The following is a 23,672-nucleotide window of genomic DNA, read 5'->3' on the forward strand; positions in this document are numbered from 1 at the left end:
TTGAGTTAAAAGCCATAGTCACGATTTACTCCAGAAAACTAGTGTCATGTTGGGACCTTAAGGCATTTGTCTATTAAAATGTAAAAGAAAGGGTAAAATGTTCCTAATAATATCCATCAGTAAGCCCAAGCCATTGCATTGCTGCTTATTAATTCAATAGCTGTTTTCTCTTGCAGGCGACAAGAAGTTCATCACTGCTTCTAATGTTGAAAAGAAAACTGAAGGAAACATTCTTGTAAAAAGTTTATCTCCAAGCTTTTTAAAGGTTGCAAGAAAGGAACAAGACTCAAAGGTAAGTTTATCTATAACTTTAGTTGAATACAGACCACAGAACAATGATTTAAAGGGCCTCAATTACCAAAATGAGGTGCAACTTCTGGCCTCCTGCTTTTCTCTGGTCTTCTACAATATGGAGAAATTTTACTAGCATGAAAATTTAAAAGGCTAACTAACCCTTCTGAGCAATTCCTGTTATGTTGGATGGCACAACAACCTTTGCCATTTTGGGGCAAATGATTTTCACAGAGCGGGATTCCCAAGTTGGAACACCTCTCTGAGCCAGAGTGGACAGCCACTGATAAAGGCTGTTTTCATACATCCATGTGTCTCGGTCCATGATTCACGAATCAGCATTGGAGTCTGTCAACCTGAACGCAACAGCCTCATTGGCATATATGAGGCAGTCAAGTTCTCGGACACCAACGCATGGATGTATGAAGGCAATGTGTAACTTACTCTCTCTAGGAGAATCAGTCCATACCTGTTTTATATGGATTACTGTTCATCTGAGTTCCAGGGCTTTGAGAAGTCAAGCCTGCTGGCTTAATTTTCAGATGGTGTTTTCATGGTGAAACACCTCTTTACATTCTGGCTGGTTATTGCTTTGGTAAAGTTGGCAAAAGCTTTTCAAGCTGAGGATCTACTCACAATTTTGCCAGTCCATCAGGATTTCCACTATAACAAAAGCCTAATTGCGGAGTTTTGCATCACGCACTCATCTGTGTCATGATCCAAGCACAAACTGTGATTTACGGCCTGGCTGAGGATCTTCTAACCATATGTCTACGAACCTGTTGAGTTGGAGTCTGGAGACCTGTGGTGGATCTGTGAATCAAGTTAACTTAGCTCAAGTGCTTCAGGCTTTGGTCCAAACATGGATTAAGTGTATTTATCCATCTGACCTTTTAAAACATAACTTCCAGGGAAATAAGGATGGATAATTGTAGCTCAACTCTTGACAGTTCTTCACCTACTTCGAAATGCCATTGCTTTAACCAGACATATTAAACCATGCAATAACTGTTTCAAAGTCCTCTTTCTATACTTTTCATAGCTAAAATCAACCTCTAGCTATCTAACAATATACACAATAAGCCCCAAACACATTGACACCTATCATCACTAGTTCAGAACGTTCTCCTATGGATCTCTTCATGGAGTAGCCAAACCCTTTAGGGATAAGACAACTGATTTGCAGGACTCGGGTCCAGTGGACACGTCAGTAGTCCATGGCTCCTGGATTGGAGCCTCCTAGTTACAGTACCATTCTCCCCAACTCCTTTTCTGATTTATAGTCCTGGTGGGACATTATTGTTTTGGCAATTGCCAGGACTACAAATCACAACAGTAGCTAATAATGTCAACAGGTAAGAGGCAGTTTTCAATGCTCCTGTTTGGAAGCCTGCCTAGACCACTGAAGCAAGGTCCTATGAATTAATTTAGCCCTCTCTGCTATTTTTTTTAGGAAATGTAACATTTAAAAAAGACTGAAAAATATTTTAGTTTGTCAGAACCATATCTCAAAAATTAGTATTGATAGTGATATACGTAGTGACAGATGCTTCTATTATTAAAAAATAAAAATGCTTCTATTTTATAATTAAGTCTGATTAAATCATGAAATTGCTGTTCTCTGTTAATTTTCTAGATTCAGCTCATGCAGAAGGAAATGGAGAAACTGGAAGTACACTTAACCCCTTCACCTCCTAGCACAGAAAGCCTAGATGATGTGGGCAGTGACTCTGACCGTCCTCAGGGGCCCAGAGGAAAGCTTAAGTTTAACCTTCAGTATAACAAAAAGATGACAACCTTAGCACTCACTGTGATTGAAGCCACGGATCTTCCAGAATACAGCAGAGACCCATTCGTAAGGATTCGAGTCTTCTCCAAATCTGAAGAACCACAATCTGAAGTCCAATCTGTCATCCATGAATGTGAAACCAAAGTAGTGAAAAACAACAGAAATCCAGTGTTTGATGAAGATTTTTCATTTTTGCTAAAGGATTACCCATTATCAAACCTAAGTCTAAAGCTTGAGGTAGAGAATCTAAAATGTTGCTTCTTGATCTGTTTGTTTTATTGATTGTCAGAATTAAAGGGTATGTCTCACAAGGGCGTAGGATTGTCACAGATTGAAGTCTCATGTTTGAGGCCCCTTCCAATAGTCAAAGTAGAGTGGCTCTCACGTTTTTGGCATATCTGATCCCTCTATTTTACATGGTGTGCCATAGACTTGCCTGGCCTACATGTAACACAGCATTTCTCCTTCATTGGTTGCAGCTAGAAGTTCCTGGAGCTGGACCATAAATGATCCACTAGAGATGAGGTTGTCATAATAAACCAACTCTTGAAGTTCTTGTACTTGGATATTAATTGGATTTAATTCATTTTTATTTAAGAGGAACCTGTCACCAGGTTTTTGTTACTTGATCTGAGAGAAGCATAATGTAGGGGCAGAGACCCTGATTCCAGCAATATACCACTTACAGGGTGCTGCAGTTTTGATTGAAAACTTTTTTCTGGTGAAGATCTACCAGTTCTCAGAATGCTGAGCTCTGTATAACCCCGCCCACACCACTGATTGACAGCTTTCTGTGCACACTGTGCATAGGCAGAAAGTTGCCAATAAGTGGTTGAGGTGTGGTTAGACTGCCTGGAAGAAGGTTAAGTAGTCCGGTAGTGATAATTATCTGCTGATTAAAAATTATTTGATCAAAACTACGGCAAGCAGCCCAGTAAGTGATACATAACTGGAATCAAGGTCTCTGCCTCTACATTATGCTGCTATCAGCTTAAGGTAGCCTCCCTTTAACTAAGTGAACGGTCAGATTTTTTCAATGATTAATCATGAATTGGTAGCATCCACCAGAAAGAAGAAAAATATGAGCTAATGCCAGGATAGGATTTTTAATGAGTTAGAATCATTTGAATTCCTTGTTTGTTTCTTCTTTCCGATGTGAAATACAAATGATAAATGTAATTTACAGCAGAAAATAAATCACCTTTTAGATGGGGAAATAATTAAATGTTCGTACAAATCATTTCCAGTGTAAACCTGCCCAACGAGAAAATGAGAAAACTCTTGTTGATCAGATTTTTCATGCGGGCAGAAAAATAGTTGGTGAGAGGCAAAATATCTCCTGCTGCAGAAAACAGCGAATATGAGTGAGGGCGAATGACCTTGCAAATGGTTGCTGGTATATTTCTCCCCTGATTAATGTGACATTGAAATGAAAGTTAAAGTGGTAATTAAAGGGTTTGTCCCACTAATAAAATACACTTTAAAGGGAATCTGTCATCACATTTGACCTGACTAAACTATTAATTGTCCTGCTCCAGGATACTAACCTTTGAGCCTGTATTTTGTAGTTGGCTTCTCTATCCGCCGAGCCACAGCAGACACACCTTTTTGCTGGGTATTTAGGTTCTGTTATTCTGGTTGCTGTCTGTTCAGCATAACACAGGTGTTTTCATTTGTCTGCCCTATCACCTTTCGGGTGCCACTTTATATTCTCTCCCTCTGCTGGTGATAGCTTCTTGTCACTGTTCAGCCATTCTGCTATAGCTTAAAGCCATTCAGTGAAATTCCAACTAGGTTTTGTTTCCTTGCTGTTTCTGTTCATTACTCTGCACCTATTTTCTGTTTATTTTTAAAAAGTAGGCAGCATATAATCTAACTGCAAATATGTTATACTTTATTTTGTATTTCATGGTTTACTTTACTCACTCTGGCATCTTTCCTTTTTTTAGCACACTTTCCCTTTTGGAGGTAATTTACACTATGCTCTACCTTCTGGTTCATTAGGAAGAACGTGAAGCGCTCGACAGCCTTTTAGGTAGCATAGGTCTGAGCCGCCATCTTCTAGTCTGTGGTTAGGGCTCACATAGTAACCATAAAGGACTGCTGGTCAGGATCTCTAGTCTGTACAGGAACCGGCAGGGTCATTTGCAGTTTTTAGTTTGTTACCTATTTTCCCAAGTGATTTGCTACTCTACCATAATATTAGTTTGGTAATGCAGGTTATAGATTGCTGAAAAGAGTGATACCAGTATGCCTCATATCAGATGCCTTGTTGAGAATTAATCTTTTATCACTTTATATAACTGACCTCTTCCAGGCTCTCAGGAGGATGGTGCCTAGAAGATAACTCTGCCTCCGAAGATTATTTTAAATTGATCTTAGAATAAAAATAATGTTAAAAAAAATGTTTCTGTGCTTTTGTATGATCAGACCATGTTCCTGCACGGTCAGACACAGCCATTACACAGTACACAGCTGGAGCACATTTATAGGATTATCTCATCACAGGAACATTATTTATTTTAACAACTTATTATTCCAAGATCTAATGATTACAATGTACATTGTTTGTGGAACAACTCCTATAACTCCCTATATCATCATAATTTAGGTAACAAGGCCACACAGCAGTGCTACGGCTTTATACTGCAGCAGCCTTGTGCCACTTTTCACTGCTTCCCTTTATATTTTCTTAATTTTTCAGCAAAAAGGATGGTTTACCCGCAAAACCACAGATCATTAATATAGGCTGTGCAGTCTGTTTCCCAGTACAATAAAGTGATAACTCGGGAGTAGAGAAAAGATCACAGTGACACAGGCTTATTGTGATTTTCGCTCACAGCAAAGCCCATGTGTGTGAATACAGACATAAAGGAATGCTTATGAAGCATTTAGTTTGTTTGAGTTGCAGTTAGATTGGACGGCCTAGGACCATTAATGAGCATTGATCACTATATACAAGGTGATTGGTCCTTTTTAGGCTGATTTCACACATCTGCGCTTCATGGCCGGGTTACGGACTGGCTGTGGGTCTTCTGACCGAAACTTAATATCCTTAACATATATTGCCTAGAAAGCTGTCACTATGGCCGGGAGACTTGTGGCCAGTCTATAAATTATTGCTGACCATAATCAGACCATGAAACGTGGTGGACATGTAAAACCGGTCTTACTGGTCTGCTTACAGACGTTGACCAATAAAGGTGGGAGTAGAACAATCGTCAACATTATCCTGCATGGACCAGTATGATCGTAATATCAGCAGCGCATCCTCTGGATCGTTTATGCCACCAAAAAATCATAGGTTTTGGCAGTAATCACGCGACAAACAAGAATTATGTTAGTTCGTTGGGTGATCACTGGCATGTTTACACAGGCTGAAAAGTGGGTGCGAGAATTCTCGTAACTGTTTGTTTGCTGATTTTCAACCAGTCTAAATGCACCTTTTAAAGCTCTACCTTTTCCTTTGCATAAGAAAGGAATATTTGAATTGAAAACTCACAGATGAGACATTAATTTACTTTATCTTTGAAATATTTCCCAAAACAGGTAAAAGATTTTGACAAATATTCCAGACACACTCTAATTGGTGAGACGAGGACTGCACTGAAGGATCTAAAAGCTTCAGAAACTTTGGAATTTGTTGAAGATTTGCAGGAGAAAACAAAGGTACACCAATGACTTGTGTATACAGTATGTGGTTTGTGTGTATGTATATATATATATATATATATATATACATATATATATATATATATATATATATATATATATATATATATATATATATATATATATATATATATATATATATATATATATATATATATATATATATATATAATCAAAGAAAATTTGGCAGCAGTACCAAAAAAAAATGGGTGCAATAAAACCTGTAAAGGTGAAGTCCAAACCTCCAAAACAGAAAATCAGAAAAAACAGCTTGAGAAAGGCAGAGAACTCTGCCGAAACGTTGCTGCTAGTGGATCAATAAAGCCATGGTTTTTCACTTTGATGTTTGGAGTGCTGCCTGTTTTTTTTCAGATTCTATCTATCTATCTATCTATCTATCTATCTATCTATCTATCTATCTATCTATCTATCTATCTATCTATCTATATACAGTGAATATATATATATATATATATATATATATATGTGTGTATTATGGCTCTGTGCAAAAGTTGTCAGGTGCGAAAAAATGCTACAAAGCTGTCTATGCTGGAAATAATAAAAAAACACGCACTTGAATTTATTTGCATCAGGAAGTGTGTGTGTGTGTATATATATATATATATATATATATATATATATATATATATATATATATATATATATATATATATATATATATATACACTCTGGAACTATTCACTCAGACCTGCTGAATGTAACCTGAATGTGTTGTGCATATACTGTAGCTTAGTAAAAGTTCCGTTGCAATTTTTTTCTATCATGTACTTTCCCTTCTGATTAGCCACATTGGATAGTGCTATATGTGTATCAGCTATGATTTATATCTTTCAAGAAGTTAATGAATAACATTTTGTTCTCTTGATCTTGGATTAGTCTTGGTTTCCCTTGTCCAATCATTATCGTAAAGATATGAGGACATAAGCCCTTTGTTAGAAAGTTGACTTTCTGACTGGCCGTGCCTGTCTTGTTATCAAGTGCCACATTTGCACATTTGACTTTCAGCATTGCTTACTTACCAATTAGACCATAGACAACTAAATAAGTAAAACTAAATATTCTTTTTAACATTAATTATCTTCTTAAATTTCATCTAAAGTTATGTTACATTTAAGTTCAGGGTCTTTGAAAGCAAGGTAAGGGAAATTTGTAATTGAAAGATAGATAGACACCAGTCCTGTGTTTTGGAGACATGCCTGGTTTTTGTATACAAATACTGATGAAATACTGATGTGTGAATAAAGCCTAAGGGTACTGTCACACTATACGATTTACCAACGATCACGACCAGCGATACGACCTGGCCGTGATCGTTGGTAAGTGGTTGTGTGGTCGCTGGGGAGCTGTCACACAGTCAGCTCTCCAGCGACCAACGATGCCGAAGGCCCCGGGTAACCAGGGTAAACATCGGGTTACTAAGCGCAGGGCCGCGCTTAGTAACCCGATGTTTACCGTGGTTACCAGCGTAAAAGTAAAAAAAAAAAAAACGTACATACTTACATTCCGGTGTCTGTCCCCCGGCGTTCTGCTTCTCTCCACTGTGTCTGTGCCAGCCGGAAAGCACAGCGGTGACGTCACCGCTGTGCTCGCTTTCTGGCCGGCCGGCGCTCACAGTGCAGAGAAGCAGAACGCCGGAGGACAGACACCGGAATGTAAGTATGTACGGTTTGTTTTTTTTTACTTTTACGCTGGTAACCACGGTAAACATCGGGTTACTAAGCGCGGCCCTGCGCTTAGTAACCCGATGTTTACCCTGGTTACAAGCGAACGCATCGTTGGATCGGTGTCACACACAACGATCCAGCGATGACAGCGGGAGATCCAGCGACGAAAGAAAGTTCCAAACGATCTGCTACGACGTACGATTCTCAGCAGGGTCCCTGATCTCTGCTGCGTGTCAGACACAGCGATATCATATGGATATCGCTGGAACGTCACGGATCGTAGCGACAAAAGTGCCACTGTGTGACAGTACCCTAAGACGCATAAATGTGATAATGTTCATGTAGCATCTTGTATTTTGTCCATTTTGCTGGGCACGTTAGACATTCGTTTTTTCCTTACAACATCTCATATTTTTCCCCAACATTTAAAAAAAAAAATTTCAGCCCAGAATCCCCTTTAATTTTGAGCTGCCATGAAGATTGGGTTTGGCCATCACCAGTTAGCAAAAGAGCGCTATAGTATTACGTAAAGGCCACTGAAAGGGTTGACCAGTGAGTACAAATTGTCTGTCTGGGTCAAATAGTTTCATTTTTTTTGTTCCATTGCTGTCCAGTTCCCAACCAGTCTCTTCATTTTGCTGCAGCGATGATTTCCTGTATTGGGGACATGTGACTGCTATAGCCAATCATTGTGGGGATTTCACAGAATTGGAATGGGAGCAGCAAGAAATCAATAAAGTTCTCGCTTCTATTATTTTTTTAACTAATTTTGAACATTTTGTAAAAATATGTATTTGCTCGTCTGACAACTCGTTCTATAATGCATGTAATAAATGGCCAGCTGAGGTCAACCAGAGTGGTTCGTCACTATGGTGCATTTATTCTTCTTCTTTAGCTGTATTCTAATTTTGTGGTACAAATCGCAGAACAATGAGAAATCTCATGATCTTCTGAGCTTGGAGCCCATTTATACCGGCCAATGTTCCTAGGAGTGCTCATTTCCTCACTATCGACCGGTCTAAGGGTGCAATCCGACGGGCGTATATATTGGAGCGCAGTACATGGACTGGCTGGCAGCTCTCCCGAGCGTGATCGCTATATAGAAATACATGAAGCAGTTGTAGGATGCTAGCAGGTGCGTAGGATGCAGTGAGACACAGGAGGCAGAGCAAGGGTTAACAGGTTCTTTATATATAGGAACATTAAGGCTATGTGCACGTCAGGATTCTTTGCAGAAATTTCCTGAACAAAACCGGACTTTTTCTGCATGGGTTTTGTGCGCGTTTTTTGCACGTTTTTTGCTTGGATTTTTCACGTTTTTTTCCAGAGCTTCCCAGTGAAATAAATGGTGGGAAATCCATGAAAAATTTGCTAAATTAATGAACATGCTGCTATTTTACCGCGATGTGTTTTTTTCGCGGAAAAAAAACGCAACATGTGCACAAAAATTGCGGATTGCATTCTATTAATAGGATGCTTAATGGATGCATTTTTTTCTCAGTTTTATCACATTTGTATAGCGAAAAAACGTGAAAAAAGCGTGAAAAATCCGGAACATGTTCACACAGCCTTATAGTACACGCGGGGGGGGTAAAGGATGTGATTGGAGGATAGGGGGAAAGTCAAATGCAATAGAATATAATGGATCAACTTATCAGACTCTGTGCACTGGAGGAAGGTGGCTGGAAGACTCCTCAGCGGCACTGCAGATGGCACGAGACGTCTCCGATCCGGTCCCGCAGATGAGCGATGCACTTTCTTCTTGCAATGACTAATCCTCCGGATTCTTCAGCACGTGATCTCCTGATGCATGCACACGGTCGAGTAGGGGTGATGGTTGGCGGCACAGAAGAAGAAGCAGAAAGTTCAATAGGCAAGGTCGCAGTAGAAGGACACAATCTAGCAGACACAGTCACAGGCACTGCTCCGGTACACAATCTCTTCCCCCTGAAACACTGGTGACATCCCCAATGGTTCCAACCCAGATACGCAGGCGAGACCGCTAGCTTGACTTTCCACCCTACACAGTCACGCTCAGATCAGGAGAGCTACTTCCGGTACATTCAGTGCGGTCCGATCTGGATCTGATTTATACGGCCGTCTGACTATACTCTAAACATTCTGGCAATTCCTCTATGAATGAGCAAAACGTTTGTTTTTTGGGTGAATTAATTTTTCAACTTCCTTAAAAGTTACTTTTTTTCGGCAGCATATCATCTCGTGTAAACGTGCTGCCAAGAACGATGTTTTGTGTCCCTAGAATATCAATTGTATAATCTGTGTGCATAAATGTACGGTCGGCCTAATCTTCGGGTGGGTTTACACTTATCGATCTGTAGCTGTTAAACGACTGCCTATTGACTACATCTTAATGTGCACAGGAAAATCATATTTTCAGCAGCACCCACACCTATTTACCCCAGACGATGTGCAAGCGAGAACAAAGACTTTTCAAGCAAGTTTAAAATTCTTTTCACTCTATGAACGCTTCATTCCCAATAATCATCTGGTGTAAATGCAGCTTAAACAATGTATTCAACAACCACCAATAATCTTGGATGCAGATAACTGGCAATCGTTTAATGGCCACAGGTCAACAAATGTAAACCCACCTTTTATTCTTACATCTCTGGCTTGTAATACGATATTGAAAGGTGTTTTTGCTTTTGTTTGTCTCCAACTTTATTTTTTTTAGAATCCTGCAGGGTAACAGACTAGCAAAGTAACTAGTATGATAAAGCACCTGATTCTGATTACACAGGTATACAATCATGGTGTGTACATAAATCTGAGAAAAATAAGGTTCCAATAAGAATGTGGTCTTCAAGATACATCTGAATATTAGAAGATTTAACACCTGAAAGGGGAGAGAAAATTGCTACTCAAAGTTCAGTTTTCTGGGATTTGCAGAGAAGATGAGATCTGATATTTGCCCACGTCTAGATGTCCCCTGTTGCTGACTCATTCCCTGAAAATGGGTATAAAAGATGTTTTTGTGCCTAATTTTCTAATTTTTTAACCTCATTTTACGTTAGCTTCACATGAGCATATAAAAAATCATCCAGGCTTTCATCCAGAAATGTAGGACAATTTTTTTCTTACTAGTTGTGATCCGATCCGTTTTTTTTTTACAGTAGCCGCTATTAATCTTTTACAGGACCATTTACAGTTTCCCATGTTGCAGAATTGCAATGAATCCGTAAAAATCAGATGCTAGACTGTGGCTCTGTATGGTATCCATTTTTTTCCGTACACCCTTAGATTTGAATGTGTTAGGCCGGCCTCACACTAGCGAGTTTTACGGACGTATGAGCGCATAAACTACGTCCGTAAAATTCGCATTACACACGGCCCAATGATTCCCTATGGCCCAGCTCCTATCTGCCGTATATTACGCATCCGTAATATACGGTCTTGTACGGCCGTAGAAAATCGCAGCATGCTGCGTTTGTCACCATATTGCGCAAAAAAATCGCCAATGAAAGTCTATGGGGGCGAGAAAAATACGGATTCCACACGGACCAGCAGTGTGACTTGCGAGAAATACGCAGCGGTGTTAGTGAAAAGCCGGTAATTCAATTGCCGGCTTTTCACATATCTCGCGCTGAATTAAATATACATACAGATTATATATATTTATGTGTCTCAATGACATATATATATATATATATATACTGTATATATGTTTTACCGAACATTTGAGCACATAAATCCATTAGATGTCGGTTTTGCAAGCCTGCGAGAAAATCACGCAGTACGGATGCCATATGGATTACATACGGAGGATGCCATGCGCAAAATACGCTGCCACACCCTGCCTACGGATGACATACGGATCACTATTTTTGGGACTTTTCTGCGTATTACGTCCGTAAAAAACGGACCGTATTTTTAGACGCTGAGTGTGAGGCCGGCCTTAGTCTACACTGATTATTTTTTTTCACATGCAGGTTTGGTTGGTGAAAAATATTTGCTCATTTGAATAACATTGGTTCAAGTGCCTGTCTGTTGTTGGTCGAGTTACTGCCTCTGCACAGGAGGAATCTCGGGCCATCTCCGCTGCGGTCTCCCATTCTTCTCCTGCCGCAGTGGAGCCTGCTCAGCGGAGATGTCAGTCCCAGTGTCTTGCTCAGTCCCGCTCTGTACAAAGAGTTACTGCTGCTTTTCCTGCTTCTGCCATTGAAGTCAGTGCTGGGCAGCGGCGAGCAGACGCTTCTGGGACTAAGTCCTGCTCTTCTCGTTCTGAGCATGCCCTGAGTAAGATCTCTCAGTGGAGATCGAAGGTCACATGGTCAGATACTGCAGCTAAGTCCATTGGTCCTTTCAGGAAGGTCCTGTAGGTGCTAGGACTAAGTCCTTCTTAGCACACACTGAGCATGCCCAGGGCAAGATCTCTCAGTGGAGATTTAGGGTCACATGCTCAGGTATGGCAGCCTCTCATTGGTCCTTCTAGGAAGGTCTTTTACTTGCTGCAGCTATATAAGGCTCGCATGGCCGCACGGCCGCACGGCCATGCGCTAGTATTGCTTTAATTTATGTACTTTGCGCCAATGTGGTCTTGTATGAGTGTGTTCAGGGACCCGGCTGAAATACGCCCCTAGAATGCTGGCACCTCCGGCGAGGAGTTTCGTGTGCATGCAAGACCACTGACTGCTCTTGTTTAGACAGTTAGCCTGTGCCTCTGTGGAGTCTAACAGGGCGCAGTGCTTTGAGTTCACGGCTGCTCTGTGAAGTAACAGAGTTAGCTAACACTGCCATTAGTTCCGCTATTTGCTAGCAGCAGGTTCTCCTGCACGGTGGACCCCGGGCTGCGAACGCATCTGTCATAATAAAATATATACTTTCATTAGGTGCGTTCCGCTAGCCCTAACATCTGTTCTTTTTGTTTTTCACCGGAGAGCACTCAGACCAAAAATAGGGTCGTGTAAATGAGTCCTAAGAAAATTTCATAGGGTTGGTACAATGAGGCAAATGACATGTAGATAGCAAAGATTACCGAAGGTTCACCTTATGTGGACACAACTCCAATGATATACACTTATTTGATTTGAGTGCAGCCAATGTCTGTATCCTTTACGCATGAAACGTAAAATTACCATAGAGTAGTCCTTCAAACTAGGAGAGGGTAGACTGCCACCTCATCAAACAGATATCTCTAGGGCACGGAATGTAGCAAAACCACAATGTAAGCAGTAGAAGAGAAATTCTCCCTTGGCAATGTCTCATGTTACTTGAGAAGGAGGCCTGTGAGCCCAGAAATTCACGGTAATACGAGATTTTGCCAAAAAATACTTTCTCTTCATCTTCATCCACTTTAGTTTTAATGGATTCCGCACCCTCAAGATGTCCATTTGATAATGGTGGTGATCCATCCCTTCCTGTCTGAAATCTAGCAATGCAAATGAGTGATGATGGCAGCATGTGGAAGAAGGTTTTATTGGAGATGCCTCTTTAGTGTATGCTCTTGTCATTATCAGCATTTACATAGTAAACATGATCAATGTGCTTGACGGACTGGAGCAAATCTTCTAGGAAAAGAAATTTATTTCAGATCTTACCACGGCAGGCAAATGGGGTTTCAGGAAGGACTTGACAAAGTCAATCAATAAGTTGAAATTCATTCCTACTCTTTTGCGGCTCAGGAGGCTTTAGTTTATACAAAAGGTGGTCAGATTTTGGCCTTATGTATTTTCTTGTCTAATAAATGTGTATGTGCACATAATTTTTTTTCAGGCATGACTGCTTTTAAACCTGCCTGAAAAAGGGCTCTGAAAATACTCAAAAGAATGAACATCTAATATATAAAGCTGAATGTGTGTATGTATGTGTGTATGTATGTCCGGGATTGGCATCTGAACCGTCGCAGCTACAGCCACAAAATTTTGCACAGTCACACGTCTGGACCCCGAGAGCGTCATAGGCTATGTTGTGAGGTGAAATTTTAACCCCGCGCTTTTCAATTCACCAAACAATTTTGCTCCTATCTACATAATGGGGAAAAAGTCAAAGGAAAAGTGTTGGAGGCGTCGCAGCTACAGGCACAAAATTTTGCACAGTCACACATCTGGACCCTGAGAGCATCAAAGCTATGTTGTGAGGTGAAATTTTAACCCCGCGCTTTCCAATTCACCAAACAATTTTGCCCCTATCTACATAATGGGGAAAAAATGAAAGGAAAAGTGTTGGAGGCAAATTGACAGCTGCCAGATGTGAACAAGGGGGACTTAAAGAATGAGAGCGATGGCGCCAAAGAGTATATACTGTACAGTTGCTAAGGTGGGGCCCCGACATGGGATAATCACCATACCACCACGGGGATATGAACACACACACAAAATGCGCCACACACTACCACGTGCTCAAACACATATACCACCCTCAGCGCACATTTCACCACACATACACCAACCTCGCCACATAAAAGTTGAAACACAAAAGTCGCAGCTCAAAACTCGCCACACGCAAAACTCTCCACATGCAAAACTCGCCACACGTGCAAAACTCACCTCATGGAAAACTCGCCACACGCAAAACTTGCACACGCGGAAAAATTGCCACATGCACAAAAGTTGCAACACATAAAACTTGCACATACTCAAAAGGCACCACACATAAAACTCGCCACGCGCAAAACTCGCCATGCGCAAAACTTGCTGCACACAACTTGCTACACTAACCTGTCACATGCAACTCGACACACAAAAAGTTGCTACACGCATGTTGCCACACAAAACTCATCTCACAAAAGTTGCTACATGCATGTCGCCACACGCAACTCAACACACACAACTTGACACACGAAACTCGCCCTAAAACACACACAAGTCTGGTATTATCCTTCAAAAATAAATATCTGATTAATAAGCTGAAAAACTACAAGAGCAACAAATGTACCATATAGGAATCCGGCAGCTGTCAGTCACATGACCAGTCTATTATGTGTATGTGTGAGCTAATATATACTGCCAGGGGGTGGGCTTACTGTTGGCTGGAGATTTATCAGGCTGCCAATTTAGCTTACAAATACTGAGGTAAAAATACTGACCAAATAACATGTGAACGAGGTCTAATACAGGAGGAGATGACATACAGATATATACTATATACAGGAGGAGATGACACACAGGTATATACTATTTACAGGGGAGATGACACACAGGTATATACTATATAGAGGTGGAGATGACATACAGGTACATACTACATACAGCAGGAGATGACATACAGGTATATACTATATACAGAAGGAGATGACACACAGGTATATACTATATACAGGAGCAGATTACCTACAGGTATATAGTATACACAGGAGGAGATGACATACAGGTATATGCTATGTATAGGAGGAGATGACATACAGGTATATACTATATACAGGAGGAGATGACACACAGATATATACTATATATAGGTGAGATGACACACAGGTATATACTATATACAGGAGGAGATTACATACAGGTATATACTATATATAGGAGGAGATGACATACAGGTATATACTATATACAGGGGAGATGACACACAGCAGGTATATACTATATACAGGGGAGATGACATACAGGTATATACTATATACAGGAGATGACATACAGGTGTATACTATATATAAGGGAGATGACAAACATGTATATACTGAGGTGAAAATGAGAGGTGTGAGTGCAAAATGAGAGGAGTGAGGGAAAATAGTGGAGTGATCGGAAAATGACAGATGTGAGGTCGAAATGACAAGTGTTAGGGGGGAATGAGAGGAGTGAGGGGGAAAATAAGAGGAGCGAGGGGGAAAATGAGAGGTGTGAGGGAGAAAATGAGAGATGTGAGGGGGAAAATTAAAGATGTGATGGGGAAAATGAGAGGCGTGATGGGAAAATAAGAGAAGTGAGGTGCTATAACTAACCACAGATATTTACTATGCCCAGGCAACGCCGGGCTCTTCAGCTAGCTTAGATTTACAATCTCCATGCTTTTCTCATGGTCAACTTTATGTGGCCTGTTCAAGAGTTGGAACAGCCAAAAATCTGTTTGTCTTTGCACCTGAAGGAAAAACTAAGAATGTCGTTTATCAAAAGGCTCTCGAATAAGTAGTAGAAGATTACTTCACATTACTTGGCCAATTTAGTTAAATCTGTGTGGAATATCTCTGGTGTTGAAATATATGTTGTAAAATGCTTCTATTAGCTTAGTTTTTGCCTTTTAATCCACATTTCTATCTATTTGTTTTGTGGTTTTTTTTGTGCAGAATAAATTTTTGTTAACACATTCTATTTTGCTAACAGCAGTTATTACCCCGGGCGAAGCCGGGTAGTACAGCTAGTCTAATATATAAAGCTGAATGTGTGTATGTATGTGTGTATGTGTGTATGTATGTCCGGGATTGGCATCTGAACCGTCGCAGCTACAGCCACAAAATTTTGCACAGTCACACGTCTGGACCCCGAGAGCATCATAGGCTATGTTGTGAGGTGAAATTTTAACCCCGCGCTTTCCAATTCACCAAACAATTTTGCCCTTATCTACATAATGGGGAAAAAGTGAAAGGAAAAGTGTTGGAGGCGTCGCAGCTACAGGCACAAAATTTTGCACAGTCACACATCTGGACCCTGAGAGCGTCAAAGCTATGTTGTGAGGTGAAATTTTAACCCCGCGCTTTCCAATTCACCAAACAATTTTGCCCCTATCTACATAATGGGGAAAAAATGAAAGGAAAAGTGTTGGAGGCAAATTGACAGCTGCCAGATGTGAACAAGGGGGACTTAAAGAATGAGAGTGATGGCGCCAAAGAGTATATACTGTACAGTTGCTAAGGTGGGGCCCCGACATGGGATAATCACCACACCACCACGGGGATATGAACACACCCACAAAATGCGCCACACACTACCACGTGCTCAAACACATATACCACCCTCAGCGCACATTTCACCACACATACACCAACCTCGCCACATAAAAGTTGAAACACAAAAGTCGCAGCTCAAAACTCGCCACACGCAAAACTCTCCACATGCAAAACTCGCCACACGTGCAAAACTCACCTCATGGAAAACTCTCCACATGCAAAACTCGCCACACGTGCAAAACTCACCTCATGGAAAACTCGCCACACGCAAAACTTGCACACGCGGAAAAATTGCCACATGCACAAAAGTTGCAACACATAAAACTTGCACATACTCAAAAGGCACCACACATAAAACTCGCCACGCGCAAAACTCGCCATGCGCAAAACTTGCTGCACACAACTTGCTACACTAACCTGTCACATGCAACTCGACACACAAAAAGTTGCTACACGCATGTTGCCACACAAAACTCATCTCACAAAAGTTGCTACATGCATGTCGCCACACGCAACTCAACACACACAACTTGACACACGAAACTCGCCCTAAAACACACACAAGTCTGGTATTATCCTTCAAAAATAAAAATCTGATTAATAAGCTGAAAAACTACAAGAGCAACAAATGTACCATATAGGAATCCGGCAGCTGTCAGTCACATGACCAGTCTATTATGTGTATGTGTGAGCTAATATATACTGCCAGGGGGTGGGCTTACTGTTGGCTGGAGATTTATCAGGCTGCCAATTTAGCTTACAAATACTGAGGTAAAAATACTGACCAAAATAACGTGTGAACGAGGTCTAATACAGGAGGAGATGACATACAGATATATACTATATACAGGAGGAGATGACACACAGGTATATACTATTTACAGGGGAGATGACACACAGGTATATACTATATGCAGGAGGAGATGACACACAGATATATACTATATACAGGAGAGATGACACACAGGTATATACTATATAGAGGAGATGACATACAGGTACATACTACATACAGCAGGAGATGACATACAGGTATATACTATATACAGAAGGAGATGACACACAGGTATATACTATATACAGGAGCAGATTACCTACAGGTATATAGTATATACAGGAGGAGATGACATACAGGTATATGCTATGTATAGGAGATGACATACAGGTATATACTATATACAGGAGGAGATGACACACAGATATATACTATATATAGGTGAGATGACACACAGGTATATACTATATACAGGAGGAGATTACATACAGGTATATACTATATATAGGAGGAGATGACATACAGGTAAATACTATATACAGGGGAGATGACACACAGCAGATATATACTATATACAGGGGAGATGACATACAGGTATATACTATATACAGGAGATGACATACAGGTGTATACTATATATAAGGGAGATGACAAACATGTATATACTGAGGTGAAAATGAGAGGTGTGAGGTGAAAATGAAAAGGTGTGAGTGCAAAATGAGAGGAGTGAGGGAAAATAGTGGAGTGATCGGAAAATGACAGATGTGAGGTCGAAATGACAAGTGTTAGGGGGGAATGAGAGGAGTGAGGGGGAAAATAAGAGGAGTGAGGGGGAAAATGAGAGGTGTGAGGGAGAAAATGAGAGATGTGAGGGGGAAAATGAAAGATGTGATGGGGAAAATGAGAGGCGTGATGGGAAAATAAGAGAAGTGAGGTGCTATAACTAACCACAGATATTTACTATGCCCAGGCAACGCCGGGCTCTTCAGCTAGCTTAGATTTACAATCTCCATGCTTTTCTCATGGTCAACTTTATGTGGCCTGTTCAAGAGTTGGAACAGCCAAAAATCTGTTTGTCTTTGCACCTGAAGGAAAAACTAAGAATGTCGTTTATCAAAAGGCTCTCGAATAAGTAGTAGAAGATTACTTCACATTACTTGGCCAATTTAGTTAAATCTGTGTGGAATATCTCTGGTGTTGAAATATATGTTGTAAAATGCTTCTATTAGCTTAGTTTTTGCCTTTTAATCCACATTTCTATCTATTTGTTTTGTGTTTTTTTTGTGCAGAATAAATTTTTGTTAACACATTCTATTTTGCTAACAGCAGTTATTACCCCGGGCGAAGCCGGGTAGTACAGCTAGTATTTATATATATATGCAAAAACAACTTGCTGTTCATACGTTCAATTTCTTGAGCATATTTTAACCACTTCAAGTTTCCAAAGATGCCAAGCGGTTAAAAAAAGTAACTTGCCTATTCTTCAAGTGTTTTCCGCATTTTATGCTCTATGCTTACAAGTCAATGGAAGTGCTCTTTTTGAGAGTTTTGCCAGCATTTTTTCTTGAAAAATTTACAGCACTATCGAAATTGTTGATTTTAGATTTTAAAAAAAGTCTGAAAAATGGCAGTATTAAAAACATTAAAAAAAATTGTCAGCCAATAACATTGAAACAATGCTCATGAGAGTACAACCCTTCCCCCCACTAGGCGTACATATGCACACAACACTTTTAATCTGACAGCAGACAAGCTGGAATTTTCTAACACAAATCTGCATGAAGAAAAATCTGGCAGATTTTGTCCTAAATAGACTCTGATGGTGGTTTTGTGATCGTTTTCACATTGAATCCACCGTCTTTTTACTGTATTTTCTATAAAAAGAGTGGGAGGTTTCCAATCGAAGCTGCCCGAAGAATGAACATGTTACTTCTTCTAAGCCCTCCATGGTTTCTAATCTCCGAAGTGGTTAAAAGACGTGACGTAAGCCAGAACAAGCGCACAGCAATGCCGTTTTGACATGGCTGTGCATCATGTCCATTTTTTGCAGCACTTTTTCAGGTGGATTCTGGATGGAATCCACCTAAAAAGACACTGTGTGCAGATATCTAAAAAGACACCTATGGAAAAAATCACCAGCACTTCCTGAAACTGTTTCCTATCGAAAAATTGGGCTCCCTCACCTGGAAAAGACGCTGTGTGAACATAACTTAAAATGTCCAGGTCCTAAAAAAATCGAAGCTCCTGTCCTCACCACATTACCCCATTGACTGTTTGTGACCTGATCCCACTGTTTATTTCCATTTTGCCAGACATAATGGAACCGGTGTCATGAAAAGAAATACACTTGAGTGTAATGTGTTCAGAGAATAATTGAGCAAAAACCATGGGCATAACCCCCAATTTTTCATTTCTTTAATTGGTATCTGTATTTTATACTTTGCTACCTTGTCTACTATCCAGACTGAATCCCACACTACAGAACTACATGTAAATATGTGCTTTTTGTGTAGGCAAAGTATGACTTTCTGAAGGGAAAACTACCAGAATAAAATTTTATTCCCTTAGCAATATGTATACAGTGTAATAAACTTCATTACAAATACTCTCTGTTCTTAAGAACGCAGGGATTTTGATCAATAGTTTACATGTTGTTGCCCAGATTACTGCCTACCGATGCACTCAGTAGTGGATGGTTTCTTAGGCAATTGGCGCAACACTTACAAGCTCTTCATAAAATAGTTTGCAAGCGCTCTAGAGATGACCAGATCATTGGATCCAGCCAACTTCAGTAACTCTGTGCTCCTCTTTGGGTACAGCATTTAAGTTTACAGTTTGGGCTAGTGGAGCAATTATGCTGTAGGACCAAACTGTCAATCATCAGCAGCGCTCTGGCTACCAAAATGCTTATTAACCAAAATGCTTGATGTTAAAACGCGAATTGCTAATTTTACTCAATTTGTTCAAAAAGTTTTTGACTTTAGAAAAATGAATTCTAATCCATTATATTTAACTATATTCCATTGTGTCATTTTTTGTTGTTGTTTTTAACATCAGGACATCATAGGAGAGGTCCTAATCTCACTGAAATGTCTCCCTACAGCACAGAAAATAGAAGTTGGGATACTAAAGTTTAAAACAAGCTCATCCAGCGTTATTAAGGAGAGGGGTATGTATTTAATCAGTAGACTGACCCATGATACAATTTATTACAAAGTGTTTCCAAGGTGTAAACCAGGGGAGGGGAATCTTTTTTCTGCCAAGGGCCATTTGGATATTTATACCATCCTTCGGGGGCTGTACAAACTCCGTCAACAAAGTGCATCCTGACTCTGGCACTGGTTTCAGGACTTAATCTTTCATTGCATGCCCTTCAGTGTTCAGTAGTGAGCACTGCATGTGTGTGCTAACAGAGCAAGAAGAAATTAATGAGCTGGTGGCAATCAAAATACAGCTCCTTGCCCAAGAATGCGGTCCCTGAGAATCTGCCCAGGGGCCAGATAAAAGGTCATCGAGGGCCGTAAATGGCCCTAGGGCCTGAGGTTCCCCACCCCTGGTGTAAAGTATTGATCATGTTAAAGAATTATCATAATTATCATACTTTTCACTGTATCAGTCTGAGACTATGGCCCCGATTCATTAATACTGGCATTTTGTATGCCAATGTTAAAGAATTTGGTGAATTTTACTCCAGTGTATCTTTCTTTAACATGTATGTATCTCTTAAAAAATTTGCATATCTTTCAGCTGCCGTGCACCACCGCCAAAAATGTACTTCAGTCATGGGCTGTCATAGTTTATGCACTTTTGTTGGATAAGCTATGACGGAATTGTAGGGCCCATAATGCCCACACCCTGTCAGAACGCCACCAACTGTTCAAAAAGTTGGTTGAGCTAGTTGGGAGTGGTGTAAAAATGCCAAAAGTCGCAAAATATCTGTGCAACTTTAGGTTTGTGATGTATCATGCAGTTTTACACCAGGAAACTGGCAAAACCTGTTCAGTAAATTGAGGCCTATGTTTGCCTCTGCATTAGAGGTTACATTTGAAACCTCTGTGGCCATTCTATTGGATTGGCTACACCAGAAACTGCAGCATACAGCGTGCTCTCTAAAGGAAAATAGAGATTTTTCTGCAGAAATTACCTAGTTTTAAAGGAATCAGTCAGCAGATTTTTGCTATGTAACCTGACAGCACCATGATGTAAGAGCAGCAGAGTATCTGATTACAGCGATGTGTCACTTACTGGGTTGTAGTTTGCTGTTATAATACAATCAGTGTTTTATCAACAGGAGATTATCATTACAGGACAACTGACCATGTGCCTCCTAGTCCAACCCTATTCCCAGCATTGATTAGCAGATTTCTGTAACTGTACACAGAAAGCTGCCTATCGGTAGCAAAATGTCATTTTTACATTCAAACCCAATTCCAAAAATGCTGGGACACTGTGTAAAATGTAAAGAAATTAAGTAAACGATGATTAGGAAATCTCAAAGAGACATTGTATTCACAGTAGAACATAGGACCACACATCTCCAAAAAAGGTGTGTTAGTAAAATGATGGAAAAGTGGTATTAATGACAGGGTACTGGATTGTCCATTTTCTAATAAGTCACATGATTGTGTATAAAAAGAGTTTGGAGGCAGAGTCTCTATGGGCTTGTACAGTGTCCGACTGGGAAAGCAAGGACCCATCAGTAACATTGACTCTGGGGGTCCATTGTTCAGCTGCATGCAAATATTACATAACCTTCATCCAAAAATCTATCTTTGCTTCTGTATAATAAGTTGGCAGTTTGTTGAATGATTGATGAAATATTATTTGTGTCTGGTAAATCAAATGTATTTGGCCACGTTAAGAGGTAAGTGACTTACTCCTGCACAGGGGCCCACCGGGGAATTCACCTGTCCTCCTATGGGCCAGTCCTAGCCTGGGTTTGTATTATGCCTTGTAACTTTTAAAGTCATATTCTATCATCTCAATATATTTTTGTCTTTCCTTTTTAGATGTGTATGCAAGAATAGATGTATTTAGCAATCAACATAAGCAAAAGCATCAGAAGTCAAGTCTACGAGCAAAATCAAAAGTAACCGTGTTCAATGAGACTTTTCTTTTTAGTCTTCCTGACCCTGGTAAAACACACTGTTTGATTCTTATCTCCCTGTATGAAACTTTGTCCACTGGGAAGAAGCTTATTGGGCAAACAACACTGGGCAACCAGAAGACTAATTTAAAAGATCATCATTGGGATTTAATGATACAATCTCTACGTCAGCCAGTAGCTGACTGGCATCCTCTCTATATTTAATGCAATCGCTCGGAACACTGCTGTCCATTTCTTTTACTGTGACCAAGATTGTTAGATTGGTGGACAAAGGTTCTTCACATAACTCCTTGGATTTTAGCCAATACTAGATGTTTCCTCAAGAGAAAAAAATTAAGACTGTCTATATACAGATCCTATATTTATGGAGAACCAATTAAAGAAGCTTCCAGAAAGTTGCAATATTAAACTAATGAACAGGCACTAGAATTACAATTGAAAAGCATGGTGTTACACTGCTAAAATAAATGGTTTATGTGCACTTTGTTATACAAAATAAGAATAAATGACTGTCTGCCATAAGTTATGACTACCTGTGCATCGTTAACTTCTTACAATGGTATAGTGGGTCTTGGTTCAACACTGTATGTCAGAGACAAATTAAAATCCATAAAAACAACTCTGGACACAAACCCAACTTTCTGACACTGGGCACTTCATTGCTACTCAAAATCCTTAGGTAATCTTCAGATTTTATAATGCCTTATACACAGTCAAGGCGCCCAGTGCCAAAGGCAGCAAAACAACCCCAAAACATCTTTGATCCTCCGCCATATTTGATGGTAGGTACTGTATTCTTTTCTTTGTAGGACTCATTCCGATAACAGAATGATTTGCTTTACCAAAAAGCTCCATCTTTGTCTCATCTGTCAACAAGATGCTTTCCCAGAAGGATTTTGACTTACCTATATTTTGTCAAACTGCAGTTTAGCTTTATATGTTTCAGCAGTGGAGTCCTCCTGGGTCTCCTGCCATAACATTTAATTTAATTCAAATGTTGACAAATAGTTCGCACTGACTCTAATGCACCCTGAGCCTGCAGGACAGCTTGAATTTCTTTGGAAGTTGATTGGACTGCATATTCACCACCTGGACTATCCTGCAACCTTTCATCAATGTTTCTCTGCCGTCCACATCCTGGGAGATTAGCTACAGTGCCATGGGTTGTAAACTTGTTGATTATGTTGTGCACCATGGGCAAAAGGAACATCAAGATCTCTGGAAATGGACTTGTAACCTTGAAATCGTTGATATTTTTAACAATTTTAGTTCTCAAGTCATCAGACAGTTCTTCTCCTCTTTCTGTTCTCCACGCTTAGTGTGGCACACGCAAATACACAATGCAAAAATTGAGTCAACTTCTCCCCTTTTTATTTGGTTTCAGGTGTGATTGCCCACGCCTGTTACTTGCCACAGGTGAGATTTAACAAGCATCAAATGCTTGAAACAAAGTTGTTTACTCACCATTTTGTAACGATGCCAACAATTTTGTCTGGCCCATTTTGGGTTTT

At 40.2% G+C, this 23,672-nt stretch overlaps 1 protein-coding gene across 6 annotated transcripts in view; it reads left to right on the plus strand.

Moving 5' to 3' along the window:
- LOC143806825 (synaptotagmin-2-like) overlaps positions 1-22,687 on the plus strand; it is a 103,185-nt gene extending 80,498 nt beyond the window's left edge. For all 6 annotated transcript variants that reach the window (XM_077287764.1, XM_077287768.1, XM_077287765.1 and 3 more), the window contains 5 exons: positions 177-292; positions 1,928-2,317; positions 5,630-5,749; positions 20,112-20,223; positions 22,064-22,687. In XM_077287764.1, the coding sequence (XP_077143879.1) occupies positions 177-292; positions 1,928-2,317; positions 5,630-5,749; positions 20,112-20,223; positions 22,064-22,365 (1,040 nt within the window). In that variant the 3' untranslated portion in view covers positions 22,366-22,687. The remainder of the gene's footprint in view (positions 1-176; positions 293-1,927; positions 2,318-5,629; positions 5,750-20,111; positions 20,224-22,063) is intronic.
- The last annotated feature ends 985 nt before the right edge of the window (positions 22,688-23,672 follow it).

This window comes from Ranitomeya variabilis, chromosome 2 (genome assembly GCF_051348905.1).
Source record: "Ranitomeya variabilis isolate aRanVar5 chromosome 2, aRanVar5.hap1, whole genome shotgun sequence".
NCBI classification, from domain to species: domain Eukaryota; kingdom Metazoa; phylum Chordata; class Amphibia; order Anura; family Dendrobatidae; genus Ranitomeya; species Ranitomeya variabilis.